This window comes from Poecile atricapillus, chromosome 1 (assembly GCF_030490865.1).
Source record: "Poecile atricapillus isolate bPoeAtr1 chromosome 1, bPoeAtr1.hap1, whole genome shotgun sequence".
Classification (NCBI taxonomy): domain Eukaryota; kingdom Metazoa; phylum Chordata; class Aves; order Passeriformes; family Paridae; genus Poecile; species Poecile atricapillus.
In genome coordinates, this window is record NC_081249.1 from 151,276,207 (window position 1) to 151,294,996 (window position 18,790).

Here is an 18,790-nt window from a genome sequence, read left to right on the forward strand (position 1 = left end):
AAGTATTACCATTACATCAATTGTCAGCAGATGCAAGAGTATGTCATTTAAATATTAACTATCATATAAAAATGGCAGCTTGATTGTTTGGAAGCAGTAATCTGGTGCTGGTTATTGCCACGTTTCCCTAATGCATTAGGTGGCAGTCACAAAATGCATTGCCTTTCTGATATACCTGCTACTACAAAACCAGAAGCAGGTAAGTTCTTTATGTATCCCCCATTTCTCTTAGATTTAATTTTTATTTATTTCTGAACTACAGATATCTTTGATCTGAATTGCAAAAATGCATTAGTGAAATATAAACAAAGATATGCTCACTGGAGTCAGAAATTATATGCATCATCTCTAAATCAATGGGAAAAATATACAAAGAACCAGTAACAGATATATTACCCTGTGCTTGAAATATTTTTATGACAGTTCCCGTATAATATGGGTACAATATATCATCCATCGGGATGTTTACCTAAATTCTTAATAAGATTGTACTTATTTATGTAAAGTACATTCTATTCTCAGTACATCAAGACTTGTCTTTTCCAGAGACAGTAAGAAGCTACACATTACTACTAATATGAAATAAATCCTTTATTCTATGCTAACTCTACAGTCAGGTTACACAGACACTTCACAGACCATTAAAACCTTCCAGTAATTGATAGGTAATCACTCATTTGCTGGCTGCACCAATGTACATGAGAGAAAAAACATTCTTTTTTACTAATGTAACATGTAGAACTTGCTGCTATTGTTACACTTAATGTTCACAGTGCCATATCATTTTTAATGCAAACACTCATTTTCTGCCTCCTTCTTATATTTTCTATTAAAATGCAACACAAAACAGTATACATTTCATTCTATCCCTTTGAGGATTGCATAAGCAGTTCCAGGGAGTATCAGCTATTGTACTGTTACTATTACAATAAATAAATATTTTAGAGTTTAAAAACCAGGTATTTAATCAATTTTTTTTCTATGAAACTGCTTGCCACTCATTCAAACTTTTTACCTCTTCTTTAAGGTGCTAAGATAGCAGTTTTTAATATAAATAATACCTTGTGTAACAAGGCAAATTCATATTCTAGTTAATAAACAGCATCAATAAATTTGTCAAGACTTTAATGGCATCCGTACACAACTTTTCACACACTAAGGAATTTTTTCTGCTTAAGTGCTTTATCTTAAGCGGTTTTCATTAGCCATCCTCTAATCCGTATGAACAGAAATAAACGGAGGCAGGAAAACGATCTGTTTTAAGCCTTTCTATTACTAAATAATAGTAATAACTTAGAAGGGTTTTGTTATTAAAAGCAAGGAATCAAACTGATACAACTCCATTTAATCAATGTGAGAATTTTCAGTAAGTTTATGCATTAAACATATGATAAACATATGATAACATATAAACCTGCAGTCTGTCTGGAATTTTCTTCAAAATACAAATTCAGGGTATCCTACACATTCGCCTTGAAGTTAAAAGACTAATTACATGAACTGATTTATTAATAAATGTGGCTTTTTGTCTAATTATTTTAAGTACTAACAGACTGGGGAACCATTTTAAATGTCTAATGTGCCTTGAAACCATTTTTTTTAGGTTAATTACATTTCTCACTGAAGTCACTATAGATATGCCCCTCAGGTTTTACACTAGAAGATTAAAGAAAAAAGAAAGATGATTACCTCATTGGCCAGGTCCAGTAATACTGGGGCAACTGCATTTTTCATCACCCCATTCAGGTACCTAGACAAGACAAAGGCAGGTAATTTTGCAGTGCAAGAAAAGGCCAGATTATACATGTCAGCATCCCTTGTGCATCTTTTTCATTTGGGGGAAAATAACCCATTACAAAGTATTTAATGGAAAATCTTTTAAGAAGTATTTTAAGCAATCACTAATTCTCCAGGGCTGTCTCCTGTTCTATTCATCTGCTAAATATACCCATCTCAATGAAGTCACTGGTAAAAAACCCAATATATCAAGAAATTTAAAAAGTGTGGCTTAATGACACACAAATAAATTATAACTGTACTTCTTAAAGATACATCACAGGTGAATAAACCTCTATTATTCCCAGTAAAGATTTTTGGTTCCACATGACCTTCAGCTATGAAGGTGCACTGCATATCTTACTCAATTCACTACTATGCACAAAAACATAAATTCTCAAATTTATTCCAGATTTTATCAACTGGGCAGTAGTTTAAATACTAAAGTCTTACTTTAGTGAAATCAGTCTAACAATTAATATTCTAAAGAGAAAAAAAGACATATTTTGGAGTCAATAAAGGCTGATAGAAAGCCATTATCCTATCAGTGGCAAAGGCTTCATGTTTCTGGTTGAGGATATTACAGAATGATTTTTCTGACCATCGTTTCACACAATGTCGCTTTTCTCACTTCTGTCACTTGCACTGCTTGATATTTACATTTTGATAAAGCCTGAAACCTGTGTTCAGAAGCTGATGGGAAGGAGCTATGATATTAGAAGCCACTATGTGCTTTGCAGCCACGTGGAAAAGAACAATAGTTACCAACATTTGAACCTGCTCGTTTATCCTATCTGTATTCGCCTAGCACATCATTACTGACATCATTAGAAGGCCACAGCCTTTCCAGCTCTATCATTATCTATCCATCAGAAGACACTCTTCTGCTCATTAGTTACAGATATTAAAATTCTTTATCATTTTACCTTTCTGTGGAATGGCTGGCACACCTTTATAAAACCCCTTCACATAAGATTAGATAGAAGGCTTTTTGCTTGCAAGTTATGCTGAAGCTTAATGAATTAAGGAAATGAGAAAAAAAAGCTTTTTGCTGTAACCTATTTTAGTTCCACATAAAAAAAGCCCCACAAAACAAGATGCCTCATCTATCTTTAAACATTGAAAATTTACAACAGAAGAAAATGAGGGATCATACACAAAATACACAATCAGGAAAATGTACTTGAGATTAATGTTCTCAAACATGCATCTAGATGATCGAACAGCAACACTACAGTGACAATGAAGTAAATTTCTGTCAGGTATTTCTAATGCTTCTGGCAACTCCATTATAGACTAACAGGTCTCATATGCTGATGGCAATACTGTTCTGAAAACTTGCTGTTCCTTCTTGTACTTTGTGTTTGCCTAAGTTTCAGACTAGTAAGTCTCAACCAAGCAGAATAAACTACTCTATTTAACTATTTTACTTTCTTCGAACAGGCACCACTGGAAACGTCTACCTTCAAAACCTGGTAGTTTCTGACCCAAGAAAGCAATGACAGCACAATTATCTGCTTGTATGTTGGCAGAAATACTAAGGAGCATAGCACCCAGGCTGAGGCTTACAGCGGTAAAGTGGATGCTATGGAAGAGCAGAGGAGAAGACATGTTTGTCATATTTATGCCTGAAATATTTCAAAGTGGCTTCTAACTCAAGTTGTCTGCTTCTGTAGCCTCCTAAACATACTACACAGTAAATCTATTAAAATAGGACTGAAATGAGATTTTTAACTATTGACCAGAACATCTCTGATTTTAAAACATGTGCATTTTACTCAGCCATGTTAATACACTTGCAAAATGACATACTCAGAAATAGCATAAAGAATGATTTTCCCTACCACTATCACACAGCTTCATACATAATGCATTAGTTATGTACTGCTATCATACTTCAGACTACAGAAGAAGACAGGAGACCAAATCCTCCTACCTGATGTGAGACAAACTTAATCATACCTACAACCCTACTGACACCCATACAACTGCTGCTTTGCATAAAACAAAATTTTGTCCCATGTTTCAGGTTGAAGTTTCAGGCTGGAACTAGTGATTTACACATACTCAAAGAAAAGGGTTACTTACACAGCAGTTACAATTACCACAGGCCACTTCACTGAAACTGTGTTAGTGAAAAATAATTAAAAGTAGTACTGTATATGCATGTTATTATCACAACAAAATTTTAAGCCAATATTCTTCCTGAAAAACAATCAACCCTAAGTGTTATGTGATCCAGCACAAATTTTACAGAACAATACAACTAATAAAAAAACAAAACCAAACACCCAAACTAGTACACTTCACACTAGATATTCTAAACAAGTGTCTGATATAATCAGGTTGTGGTTAAGTTTTAAATATATGACTCTGGCAGAAGCACATTTAATTGTTTACAAATGAAGGCTCTTTGTTTATTTTCTTGATTCATACAGATTAGTATTAAGCACGAATATCATACATCACAAGTATGAATTCACTTGCCATGCATGCTCTTCAGATATGTCAGTCTACAAAGTAATATTTTAATTGCATATCTTTACCTGTTATCACTATGCCCCAATTATGTCACTGGAATATTTTTAGTAAAGCCTATAGAACTAACAGAAAAACTATACGGAATAGCAAGCACAGTTTATTAGCTTAAGATGCAAACAATTGTAAAATGACATAAAGGTTTTCATCCTCCCTTAAAAACTATTTCTGACACTTCTGTTGATAAAACAGGAGCGATCTCAAAATTAGTGCTTTAACTGGCAATACATGAATATGTAACTTTTTGTAATGTAACACAAATGTTGTTTTAAACAAGCAACTGTAACAGAACAAGCTCTCTTGCTGTAAGGAAGTCATCAAAATCAGTCTTGACACAGAAATCCTAAAAATTACAAACTATAGGCAATACATAATAAATGCCACCACATTCACTGAAAAAAATATTTGCTTATCCTGACTTAGAGCCATGGAAGTAAACTTCTTCTTAATCAGAATGACCAAATCCTGAAAATTTTCTGTATTTCCAGTGAAAAACATTTTTTTAGCTGGACCATTCTGTATTCCCAAATGATTAATTTATTATTATATAAAATTAGCTTAATCAGCTAACTAACTCACAATAAATAACTGCCATAAAAAGCAGTAGCTATGATGGGAATATTAACTGGGGTGGGGAGGTCATACCTTTGGTAGTAAGTTTCGATAGCTTCAGCAGTATGATGCTTGGCATGTGTTCTTTTGATTTGTTTCTAGAAAAATGAAAAAATAAGGACTTTTACAAATGTGTCATAGATCAAAACACAGAAATCATGACTACGCAAACATGTGATCCTTGGCTACACTTTGATAGATGTGAACCATGCTTTTAGATTCCATACAGAAATGACATTCAGTCTACCTATTGAATTGAACTTCTTCAGACTGTACTGCAATGTACCATATGTAAAAGCCAGTAAGGTCACAATAATTGAATCTAAATAAGTTTACTGAAGGCTGCTGAGGGCAAAGAAAAACTTGTACTCTCTTTCAACCTTTGTATTAATTTTCCCTCAATTCAATTCCATCTAAGTCTGGTGCACTCTAGTTTTACAATTCAATTGGCATTTTTAACCAGGAAGAACATTGCTTAAAAACAACTTATTTGAAAAACTACAAAAAGTAATTCCATAGAGACTTGCCACTTGACTGACACCTGTCATCTCATGATAAATGACTCCATTTTCTGCCTCTCTTGCCTTCTGCCACTCCGGCAATGGTCATTTATCATCATCTCTGTCAGCAATGGAAAGCAGCACTGACAGTGCAAGTCAGCAAACATTTAGCACATGGAACCACGCAACACAGGGAAATTATTATTGTCAGAATAATAATGGTTTAGCATAATTTATTACAGGTCCACCAAATAAGCAAAGGCTAGATGTTATTAGACAGATGGATGGGTAGGCTTGGCAGCCATCCACTGAGACTCAGGCGGTGCTTGATGTGGAAAAAGGAACATCCTCCAAACCAATCAGAAAGCTGGCAGTTCAATTACAAAGAAATAAAGGGACATTCATCATTCAATTAGGCACCTGTCAACCCTCACAAAGGAGAAAACTTCTAACCTGGTACTCCTGGGAGAAGATGCTCAGCAGAGTGGACTGCGATTGACTGGAACAAATAAAAGAAGGACAAAGTTAATTACTGGAGTGCACTGCAAAGAAACAAAAGAGAAGGGAGCTTCAAAGGTAGGTCTGCTGCCCTGTAATCTAACAGAACATGAAAACAAGTGTGGAAAAGTTGTTCCAGATGAACACCTCAGACAAAGGCTTCCTGCTGCTAGGTCAAGGAGAGAGCGTATGAGGGAGGGGAGGAAAGTACAGCAAGAATTTCAAATCAAACTAGCATATTGTTTGGGTGATTCAACTTCAGAACCCAAAAGTCCTACCAGGAGCAAGTAGTGGAGCTAAAAGGTAACAGGGTAAAAAAGGAAATTAAAGCAAAATTTTCATTAATAATTGATGGAGTTAAATTCCTCCAGCAGTTGGGAACATGCCGCTTGTTCATTGGCAACATATTGAAATTCATTTTGTTAGCAGCAAGGGAACTTCTTCAGTAGCTGTCTCATATTCAGGTTAAAAACTTCCCCTCTGTCAGAAGTAGCATATGGGACCAGTGGAACATTCCCACTGAAACTGATGTGCTTTGAAAATGGAAACTTTCACAGCAGGAAGCCAAGATTCCCCGGAGTCGGTCATTTCCAAAAGCTGCCATAAGCTTCATTCATCTAAGGCTCCACTCAATGTCAAACACCTGGCAATGAAGCAACCTGGAAAGCATTCTTCCCAAGTGGGAATTTTTCTCTCTGAATTGTTAACATTTAGAAATGAGACAAGATTTTTTTTCCTCTGAAAGGCAATCAATACCACACTGCTACTGTTTTCAATTGTCCTCTGTGGATATATCTACCTCATCACATCCTGAACACTACTAATTACTCCTGATATATTTTTCTACTACATGCAACTTGAACAAATTATAGTCTCAATAAATCGAGTTTTATGGTACAGCAAAGCGTTATGAATAATTAACATTTTTTTCCTTTCATGAACTTACCTACTATGGCACAGCATAGGTAGTTCAAAGATTCTACAATGTCTAAAGTGTCACTCTTCTGTCAGACTTCTTGTATGCGAATTTATCACCTGTATCATATCATAATTACATTAAAAGTACATGTTCTCTCCATACATAAGTGACCCTTCTCCTTCCAACTGTCACACTTCAGAAATACTAACTTAAGACAGGGAAGTCCTACTCCCACTTTCAAGAGGGAACACTAAGGCACAAAACAACTAAATGGTTGGATCAGAGTTAAACAGACAGTATGTATATGCAGCATAGTATAAAGTTATCTCCAAACCAAGCAGCTGAAGAACCAGGAATAAAGTGACCAGATTAATGTGGTGCTGCATAAAAAACATACAAATATGTCTTATCCATAGCTGTGCTTCCAGGCTTTTTGCCATAACTCTGTATTTTGGGCTTGTCTGCCCAGTGCAACATCTGCATGACAGCAGTAAGCTGAGCCTTGATCTTTGGTATTTTACACGTGAGATTGTTCACCCTGAGTACTCGCAGAGACTGAATGTTAAAACTGTAGAAAAATGAGAGCAATAGAAACTGACAAAAATATAGATTTATTAAATTAATGGATTACAGAGAAAGTAAGTACAATACAATAAAGAATTTAAAATTTTATTAAAGCTTCTGTTTAAATAAACAGTATTTAGATAATAAATATTTATTTAAATATACATGTGACACAGAGGCCAGGAGTTACATACCACAAAGCCTTTCCAAAAGGGGCACAATCCAATTATGACAACTTGCAACCTACACATGTAATCACTAGAAGGTGAACAAAGGAAAGAAATTAAGGTTATGTACTTACACAGGCTATACACATACAGAAAGCTAAGATATCTCAAGCTGATTTAAAAAAAAAAAATCAAACCTGCAGGCTATAAATAAGTTGGATACATATGGCCCCCTAATGGCTCACCACATAACTATTATTACCTTGTAGATTTACATGGTCATAATGGTAGAACTGAATTTAGAGAGAGATGTGGGAAAAAGCCCAAAAAAGATCAGGACAGCACTTGCCTAGATTTCTGGTTTGAGTTCTCCTCCACTGACATAGCAATTTTTGTGGTTTTAGGTCATTCCTGGTATGATAACTGTACTTATACTACCATTATCCTATTATACGCTGACACTGACATATCAAAAAAACCTAAGACCATTACCCCTCCCTCCCTTTACACTCCACCTTTAATGGCGGTCTTGGAAATGCCAGGTTAATGGTTGGACTTGATGACCTTCAAGGTCTTTCCAAAACTAAATGTTTCTCTTATTCTCATCCATTTTATTTGTTCCCTTGGTGTCCTTGGATTTTGACCTTCTACTTCAATTTAGTTCAACACTCCTCTCCTATGCTTCCAACTGTTCAGATAATTTAGGACTTAGCATGAATACTAAAAAAAAATCATTCCAATAACACTGCAAATTGTATATATACTGGATTGCAGTATAGAAACTTTACTGCTGAGGCAAAGGGAATTATTTCCATAACACCATTCAAAGAATTTCAAGCCTTACTGCTGGATGATCTTTCCCCTTCTGCAGGAGAAGTGGATTTATACCTTCACAGGGCTGCTTCTATGTTTCTTTTGGTTAACATAGTTCTAGTCTTAAACACTAAAACCACTCATCTGCCACTCAGTGTTTCCTTGCTATAATTTCATTGCGACAACTTCCAGGCAAATGAAGTAGCTACTCGAAACACAAATGGAGCATCTATTGCAAGATCCCATTGAGTGAAAACTGAAACATCATGGTTTCAAAAAGCACTGAAAAAGCCAGTACTATGTACTTGGAGAGGAAACAGAAGTCATGAACATGCATTTGAATAACAAAACATCATGATCACAACTTCTGATACTGACAGCAGGAATACTACCATACAAGTTACCATTAGTTCTACAGGAACAGCTAAATTCCCAAGGCTCCATCCATCCTCTGATACTTCTGTACAAGATTTCAAAGCAAAAAATGAGCAGACAATTGCATTTATCGCTGAGCTATCCAGGAAAACAAATGTAACACTGAAAGTGTTTTTTATTCAAATAACATTTGAAGTACTGCGTTATTGCCTTTCATGGAAAAAACTATATAGTAAGCCTCATGGCTTACCTGAAGACTAGGAATATAGATGTTTGTGACAAGCAGACACTTTTGTAGAGAAACAACTGTAGAGCAAAGATACATAATTGCTAATTTTCTCAAACAAACAAAAACCACAGAACTCATAATTCTGAGTACTACCTCATTTAAACATTTAATAAGTTAACTTGTTACCCCTCTTGTAGTATAATAAGTATAATATCCAGAGAAATAAACAAACTTTTCTCTTAAGTAGTAACAACTTTCATGGAAACACTTTCTTCTGCAATTCCAGATAGTGATGAATCTAACTCCCACAGCTCTATTCAAAGCATCCAGTCTTGCCCTTTAGATGTCCTCTTTTTCTTGTATACTGGCATCCACAATGATGCCACTTTACCTTTTGTTACTCTGTGTTGATGTCAGTGGCATACTTCCATCTGAATGCCTGATGTATTTTGTGCTCTTGTCAATTCGTAAGTGGATTTGAGCAGAAAACTGTGAAATCTAAAGTTGGCTAAAAATGCCCATTTTTTAAAGATAAAATGACTTTTTTTTTGTAAAATGAAGTGTAATTTCTAGGTTCCAAGTGATAAAAAGGTATAAAAATTTTCTTGCCACAAAAAAACCCAACTATTACAGTTATGAAAGTTACTTCTTATACACAAATCAAACATTTAGAATGGGATGTCCAAGTCAGTCCAGAAAAAGGGGTAAGAGAAATTATCTCTAAGAACTTAGATTTCAGTCAAGCTAGAAAGAAAATGGCAAGTTTGGCACTGGGAATAGAGTATGCCCTTTGGTCAATTACTATGTACGAATAAAATTTAGACCATTTGATTCTAATGAATCTCAGAATTTGGTAGATGAGGAATGCTATAATCCCTGGAGAGTGTTTCAGAAATGTTCTGGTTTGGAATGAGTATTCATATATAAAGTAGTAACAGATATGTTACTACTTCATATAAGCAGTTTAGTGCTTTGCAGCTAGAGATACAAAACTTTGGCTAAGAAGCAGCTAGTAATGATGAAAGGAATTTAATTGTACCAGATCATCACCTCAACAAAACAGAATTGCAGATGCAACCAAGATTTTAAGTGCTGTCCAGCTTAATATTTTTTACTTGCTTCAGCCTCACCAGGAGAGAATCCAAGCATAACAAATGTTATGCAAATATATTACCAGCCTTTGCAAATAATGAATTCTTTACAGATAAGATAAAACTTGCAGTTTTTTTACTTTATTTTCTGAGATTAGTGAAAACAGAGTTGAAGGTGCAAACCAAATTTCCACTTGTTTCATGTTTTAGAATGAGTTTCCTTTCCCTCACTTTTAACTCTGCACTTGCTGCCTAAAGTAGAAAGAATAAAATATCAGTTTTACATTTAATGGATTTTATAATGGAATAAAGGAAGAGTAGAGAGATTTGTAAAAATAAAAACAACAAAAAAAAATCAACAGTAAATACGAACTGCAATATTTAATCCAGAAGTATTCACACAAGCAGGAGGAAAGCATAGTCCATAAGACAAATATGTTATACATAAACAGAATACCTTCACTGTTTCCTTTTCACAAAATGGAATATTCCACCATCTTAAAATGATAAATATATTGGTTAAAAAACTGAGTGTAGGGGCAGGAGCTGTGTTTCCAAAATTCAGAAGCTGTCACATGTGAAATCCCAAAGCTGCAGTGTCAAACCTCTCTGAAGAACCTACACTGCCACTTAGCTATAGCAGGAATTCAGGTAGGGGGGAAAATTAATTCTTTCCCTCCACAGTCTCTAGTGAGTATACACACTACTCATATCTTTCATGATGTGTTCTGAAGTAGATAGCAAGAGTCTCTCTTTTTTTAACTGGGAAAAATCTTCCCCTTTCCATGTGTAGTAAGTTTAAAAACACTTTTACTAATACAATATTCAGCATTAAAATAAAAGTAATAGGGCTAGACCTGTATGGTGCTGCCATGCCAGATTTAAAATCTAAGTGAAGAAAGAAAGATATAAATCCAACGAATTTAAACAACTAGTGGTGAAAGGGGAATTCTCCTCCCATCTAGCCTGAAGTTTCAGAGCATGTGTCTAAAACGTATTTTTCCTGTTACATTATTAAAGACATGAAAGAAATCCAAACAGCCGAATTCTTGTCTTCCACACTGCAAATGATTTGGAACAGGGACTCCTAAAGGAAGCAATGTTTATACTGCTTATCACATGCTAACCAGTCCACTCTCATTTGTAAAAATTCTGTCAGTAATGGATTTCAAATAGATCTAGCAGCATTGTTTTATGCATACAGCCTAAGTGGCTTCCCAGAACTGCAGGATGTGCACAGCAAGCACCACAGCTACTACTGTAACTGGTCCAATGCCAGTCTGATGGTCAACTTCCTACCTGAGAGGAGGTGACAACTAGTGGATTCTCAGAATTTCTTCCACGTGTCAGGATTGTCCAGACAACAAAAAGGCTTCTTAGCAGTCTGAATGACTCCACAAGAGAATCCAGGAAGGCTCAGGAATACCAAAGGCCTACCCAAAGCTTGGGAACTGTTAGGCTTTATGCATCCAAGCACTGAAGAACACAGAACAAAGAAGGCACACTGACCTCTAGAATAGTTACAGCTTTAATCCTTCTTCATTGTAGCCTCCTGCACTATAATCTTTCTTATAGTTTAGTATGATTGTGGTCACTTCTCTGAATGAAAATTCTCAAGAAGCAGATATTGCTGTTGTTATGCTGTGTTTGTATATATATATATACATAAATATATATAACAAGGAGTAGGTGATGATACTCTCATTTCAGACTCAGTAGGATTACATTTAAAATCAAGATGAAATTCATCTGAAGAACAATAGCATTAATAAATTTAAAAATTCTCTGATATCCAGTTCAGCAACCTGTACAACAGCACAACTCAAAAGATTTAAATACAGATCCCTAAAAATTGCCTTTGCCTCAAAGTCAATTTCATACCTTTGGCTGGACCAAAAATAAAACCCAAAGTAAAGATTCTGAGGAGAAAGATATTCTGCATTGCAGGCTTACACTATTTAGTGATAATAAAAAGGTTAAATTCAGGCATGTGCATACAACTTTGCTGCCTATAGCCAGGGTTATGAGTATAACAGTATGACAAAGCTCAGCAAAGGCTACTTGAGAAGAGTCATCACTTCCATGACCTTGACACTGGTTGGTCCCACAACTTCTATACAATTTAGCGATGTGCGAGAACAGATGATGGTGCAATACATAGAAATGGCAGCATTTAAAATTCATAGTAGCGTAAGGCCATTACTTTTCCCAGTGGGCCACTTGAACTTTAATAATGTCTGACCTAGTTGGCCAATAAGTTCTAGCAGCAGACAGAGGAAAATTGCTAGTATTAGATACTGTTTGATTTTTCATTTAGGAAGACTTAGAAGTTCCTTTAAGAACAGAGCACCAATTCCTCCTGTAGACACCTAATTTTTTGGTGTCTCTTGTAACAAGCAATATATTTTAAAACAACTGCAGACTACGAACAATCTGTATCAGATGTGAAAAAAAAAATTGCAGAAGTACAAATAACCAATGCAAGCAATGATCCCAATATAATGCTAGCTCTTCGCGGAGATAAATTACATCTTCTTTCACCCACACAACAAAAACCTGACTTCCAACAGCAATAATATAAGTGCAACAAAAAATACACCATATTCAAATGATTACAAAGTATTTACAAATAATCTCCCAACCTGAAAAGAGAAGAACAAAAATGCAGGTTTTTCATTCACATATATATGACTATGATAAGAAGAACAGCACCATACTTTAACAGTGGATAAATACATAACATGTTAAAAGTCGCAACAATAGCAGCAATAGAAGAATAGCAGGCCCAAACAAAAAGGAACTACTTTTTCAGTCTTATAATCTTAGTAAGAAATTAGTCAAAATAGACAGCAATTTTCCCGAGATATTGTTATGATATAATTTTTTTCTGGAGTGAAACAATGTTTGTTGCATGAATGTTTGGAACCTATTCCAATGCCAAACCCACACAGAGACATCTATAAGTAAGTATTATTTCACTTACGTTTCAAGTCTCTTCCATTAAAATATAAACCTGTTTAAGGCTGAGTTTTCAAACTGGAAAATATTATCAGATGTAATACATGACAATATATATTAACAATAAGGGCTTAAGAAATACATTGTCAGTGCTAAAATGTGAAATTAAAACTCCCAAATATTCTGACATCAGGCTTCAATGACTATTGAATGTCCTCACATTACAGACAGCAGAACTTGTCTGGTCCCCTTTAAGCATCTAGTCAGAGAATCCACTGACAAAAGAATCTGATAAGAGTCAAAGAGGGTTTGTCTCCACATACACCTTGATAATCTCAATATAGTCCACCACATCTCCATTTCCTGGTATTCTCAAGAATTCTGCTTTTAACTCTACCATTATTTTTTTGAGAAAATTAAATAAAAAGCCACAATGCTTGAGACTAGCAAAAGTAGATGATTTTCTATGTCCTTGATTTCAACGACTCCGAGTTACTTAGCAAGAAGAAAATTTTCTTAATATCCAGAAAAGAATCAGTGAACGTTCTAAGCAGCATACCAGAGATGAAGGAAAAAGGTAAAACATCTGTGAACTCCTCATTTGCATTCAACTGTACAATTATCCACACTTTATTTCAATTTACTTCAGTTAAGACTGTACCACAAACATGTTTGCAAATTTGACATCTTTATCTTAGTAGCACAATCTAAATGTTGAACCATTACACAAAAATACACTAAAGTGTTCCTTATCTGATGTTGGTTGTGTGAAGAAAGATGTTCTTAGGGTGCAACAGCAATGGACTTCAACATGCAGTTAAGGCAAGGAAGATACAATTTAAACCAGGGGTTTATCCTTCTCCTTTCACATCTGCCCTACTGATAGGGCCAAGGTCCACCCATTGAAAATATACTCAATAGGCTATTACTGGAAACCAATATTCAAAATATTTATTTCATGTTCATCCCCTCATATTGTTTGGATTAGTCTATCATGCTACTTCCTCTTGTGCCCAGGAAAAGAAATAAATCAGGAAAAGTTAAGGGAAGTTTTTCAGGCTTCAATCTCAAATTTACTTACTGTGGACAAAGGGGAAAATAATTCTACTTCATAGCTTTTTTTTTTTCAACAAAACTACATTGTCCTGTACAAATTAGGTGTTTAAGTTTAGAAAATTATTTTTAAGAATGAATGGCAATTCAGAGCTCATTAGATTGTTCATTTTATATTAAAAAAATAACTTGCATGTAAAAAGCATATCTGTGTTGAACTAAATAAATCCCTAAACACCCTTAAACAATTTGCTCCTAAAAATATATAATCAAATTTAGAAAACTATAAACTACATTTAAAATTTATTATTTACAAGCAATTAATTACAAAGACAGCCAGGTGGCTTTCATTACATAAATTACTGTTAATGACACTTGCCTCATGCTGCTACTGTATTTAGCATTTGCATGCATCACATGTCAAGCACACACACTGTTGCATAGGTTCCTCCAGGGTAAAAAGTGAACAACTTAAGTCAAAAAAGCGTCCAGTTACCCAATCAAAACTTTCAATTCCTTAAAGAAGTCAGGATCTTATTGACCTTCCCCATCCAAGATATAATCTAAAAAAATATATTCAGGATAAATTTCAAGAATTAAACATGGATGATATAGAAATGATAGCTTTTAGCAAACTCCCATTTTGGTTATGATGCAGATTCAAGGCAAGAGATTAATCCATTTATAGGTAGTTCCCTTGAGATTTTAGAGCCCTAGACAATGCATATAATTCAAAAAAATTTAAAATTTTAAGCTATTTGTAATTATTGAACAAAACAAAAAGAAAAAAAGAGGACAATAATTCTTGTCTACCTACTCAACAGTGCAGTATTTTGTCTTGTATATCTAAGTTGTTGTACCATGCATGCAGATATTTACAAAGCCTACTTTCAGCCCCAGGGATATAGCTTATTATGTCATAGAGGGAATAAAGTCATTTAATGCCACTACTTACTTCCCCTTGAAAAGATTGCAGAAATGCACAAGAAGGAAAGCCAGCTATTTCTTTTTACTAGTGTTCTTCCAGCACTCTTTTAAAAAATGCTTTCTATCTAAAACTGGCAGGCAATATGAAGGGAACATCACAAGAGCTGATCACAACATTACATTAGTGTATCCTAAAACTTTTCTAACCCTTCCCACTCCTATCAACAGGCTTTTCCTTTCCCTTGCTCCCCTCTCTGGAGGATTTTTCTGGTGTTCCTTATACTGCTCTGAAAATACATACAATGACTGTAAGCTTTGTTTCCCACAATGCCACTGCAGGGAAGGCTGTCTTTCCAAAATTCTTACTTCATGGAACAGAATCTAATGAACACTAATGGAACAGAATCATTCCTGATATAAACAGTCAATAAGACTGACTACATAGCACCACCTTCACTAAGCACCAAAATTTGACCAGTTTTGTTAGAATGAGCCTAGAGGCTTTGATAAATAAATGTGGAAGCCAAGGAAGAACAAGCATTAGTTCTCTGTTAAAATAAGCTGATCTCAGCATGCATCAAGTAGTATGGCATGACTCACTGGTACTTCTTAAATGTTTGTGACTTATCAAAAACATAATAAAACCACAAATTATCATCTTTATATTAAGTCCATAAGGACTAAAGTAAAAAAAAAAAAAAAAAATCAATGAGAAGAGTGTTAAATAAACTTGATTCACTGGAAGTCACTGAAAATTTCCTGATAAAATCCTTCAGGCAGCTTTCAAAAATGCCTCACACAAAATACACAGCCCTATCTTCTCATATTTTGAGTTTTAACATACTACAATAAAGCAGCAAAGGCCATAGAGCTGCCTTCTCTTTCAGATTAATCTTCATTTGTTCTTCACATTTAAATATCACGTCTTCATACATTACTAAATTTCTAAGAGTGGCAAAGTAACAGAATTAGAACTTCAGAAAATAGTGAAAATTGAGAGAGAACGAAATATTCTCAACTGGAATGTTTACATGTCTGCACATTAGCAAGTAACTAACAACTTACACATACATGTTATACATGTCATATCTTATAAGAGCGTATATTCCTATAAAAGAGATCTCTACTTTTAACTAAATGGTATCAATAAAAGGATGTTGAGATCAAGTTTCTAGTTTTTAGAAACCAAAAGATTTAGAGTGAAGAAGGGAGCTAAGCCACAAATTAGTACTTTGGGGTGTACATCCTTTGTTTTCAAACTTATCTAACAATAAGTAAAAGATCCCTCTATCAACTTTTATTTAGAATTTCTCCTTCCTCATGACAGTAAAATTTTAAGGCCAACAGGGGAAAACATGGCATGAATGCATTTTTTATCACAGCAGATATGTAAATATTTTTGTCTCTCTGTACCCCCGAAGTATTTTGTTAATGCACCTCTTTGCACTAAACCAATTGCAAGGAAATATTTAACCTAAAGTTATGGCTGTTCATATGTAATCTGTTACCTGGATTTAAAAAAAAAAAAAAAAAAAGGCAGAAGGCCTCTCTATCCTCCTAATCACCATATCAATGACACATGCCACAACAGAGAAGCACTAGTTTATTTGATTGATCATGGTAGATAAACTCCAAATAACAGAGAAATTAACAAATGCTTGACATTTGCTCAACATCCATTATTCTGACACTGCTTTCAGGATTTCAAAGCCTGGGAGTATGCTTAATCAACATTCATATTCCCTAGTGAGCTACAGGCACCATATTGCGCCCCGCCTTAGTACTGATGAAAACTGCATATTGGCCATTTCCAAAATGTTCTGGGACTCCACGCAGGGCCCCTTCTCTCCCTTGTTCCTGTTCTGCAGTTTTCTTTTAAACACTTCCAAGACAAAAGCATCTGCCAGTTTTTCTCTCTAGGGATGTATGCAAAATGAACTTAACAGTTTTAAGGCAAGAGAAACCCTCACATCTAAATTCATTCATAGGACAGAAAAGGGCCTAAGAGGCCTCTCTAGGGACAAAACCCTGCTGAAATTTTCCCCGACAACAGTGGGAGCTTTATAAAATCTAAGTCCAGACAATTTCCAATTCAAATGCCCAGCATAGCATGACCTTTGTCAGATCTATGAGCCCTAGATGCACCCACTATTTTTTTATTCTAACCAGCACAGACATTAGACAGGGCACTACTGCTAAGCAGGAGGTTGACTATTTGCATGCTCTTCTATTGTGAAAATGTAACAGTGACAGCACTGTGTCGAATTCTTTTCCCCCTAGAACTTTAACTCCATAGGAGAGGCATAGCTGACAGATGACTCTCCCAACATCTGTGTTATGTACACTGCACAGCTGAGGAACCTTGGATCACTGTCACGGCTTCTCAGAGATGACCTACACCTTTCTTATAGCTACACATGATCAAAAAAGTAAAATAAAAATCTGAAAATGCCTTTTCTTAAATGAAAAGTAAATATGGCAAGAAAGATTAACATAATTTAGTCATTAAGCTGTTCACATAGCAGCTCACCATATGTTGTATAAATGTCCTATACAAAATAATTTATCAGACCTGACACGTTGCACATCATATTGTATTATTTAATATGCTTACTAAAATTTCATGGATCAAGCGCCACTTCTGAAAGCATACAGAAAGCCTTAGAAGATATTTCTTCATCTTCTGTGATTTATTTTGATTGCCTTTTACAGCTACATGATAAAATAGAACTTACAAAATTACGAGGTTAGGGTTTACACAGCTTTTGCTTCATATACTATAACAATTAGCTTCATGTCTATATAACATTTTGCTTGCATTTAATATTCAGAAGCACATTAAAATAAGCATGCTGCTTTCGACTGCATATTTTAATAATTTCAACTGGTTATTTCAGTAAACATCATGATCCACTAATGCAAAGTTCCACTGAGAGATATCCTTGAAAAAGAAATTAAACAGCTAAGAATTACAAAATAAACTAACACAAACAAGTAATATGTGATACATGCTGACCACCCTAAATCTGTCTATATAAAAATATATTCATTTTTACATAGTAGCTGAAACATTTGAATATTATCTTTAAATTACTGTGATTTAAAATGTTAGAATGACTGGCATCTATTGCAGATAAATGGACAAAATCGTCTATCCAGAAACCTTGAAACCACAAAAAATAACAATGTCTAAGAATGATTGTCTGTCACTGTCGAGGTCTGTGTCTAAATAGTAAATTAAAACAAAAAGAGTAAGCAGGAAGCTTGTGAATAATAGTTGTTGGGCAACCAGTGGAATTTGTTTGGAAAAAAATGTTCAGCACTTAGATGACATATCAAGCAGACAGATATGGCTAGAAAAATATTTAGACTGAAACTATGCATTTATTCCATAAAGGACCATTTTCCTTTCCTTCTCAGACCACTGATGCCAAAGGAACACAATACAAATGAGATAAAAATGTAGCCCAACTTACTCTTTTTGGTCAGCAATTATAGTCTCCTGTTCCTAATAAAAGGATAAAGGAAAGCATATTCCTGTGTTAGATCACTCATTTCAGTTAGGTCACTGAACTCCATATGGACTGGAACTTGCTTGGCTTATTGGGAGTCCCTGCCAACTGGTCAAAACAGATCTTCCTTTTTAAGCTCTGTAAGAACCAGAGAACTAGCTTTCAAGTTTTTTTTCTGTTTTAGTATTTTGTGTACCCCAAGAAAATGCACTTGTTTAGGAGGACATACTGCTCAGCTGTGTTGAAAACTGAAGAAGA

General features: G+C 34.9%; 1 protein-coding gene across 2 annotated transcripts in view; it reads right to left on the bottom strand.

The window, feature by feature from the left end:
- CDIN1 (CDAN1 interacting nuclease 1) overlaps positions 1-18,790 on the bottom strand; it is a 123,965-nt gene that overhangs the window by 91,943 nt on the left and 13,232 nt on the right. For both annotated transcript variants that reach the window (XM_058827300.1, XM_058827308.1), the window contains exons 2-4: positions 5,880-5,925; positions 4,960-5,024; positions 1,690-1,750 (exon numbers count right to left, since the gene is read on the bottom strand). In XM_058827300.1, coding sequence (XP_058683283.1) covers positions 1,690-1,750; positions 4,960-5,024; positions 5,880-5,925 — 172 coding nt within the window. The remainder of the gene's footprint in view (positions 1-1,689; positions 1,751-4,959; positions 5,025-5,879; positions 5,926-18,790) is intronic.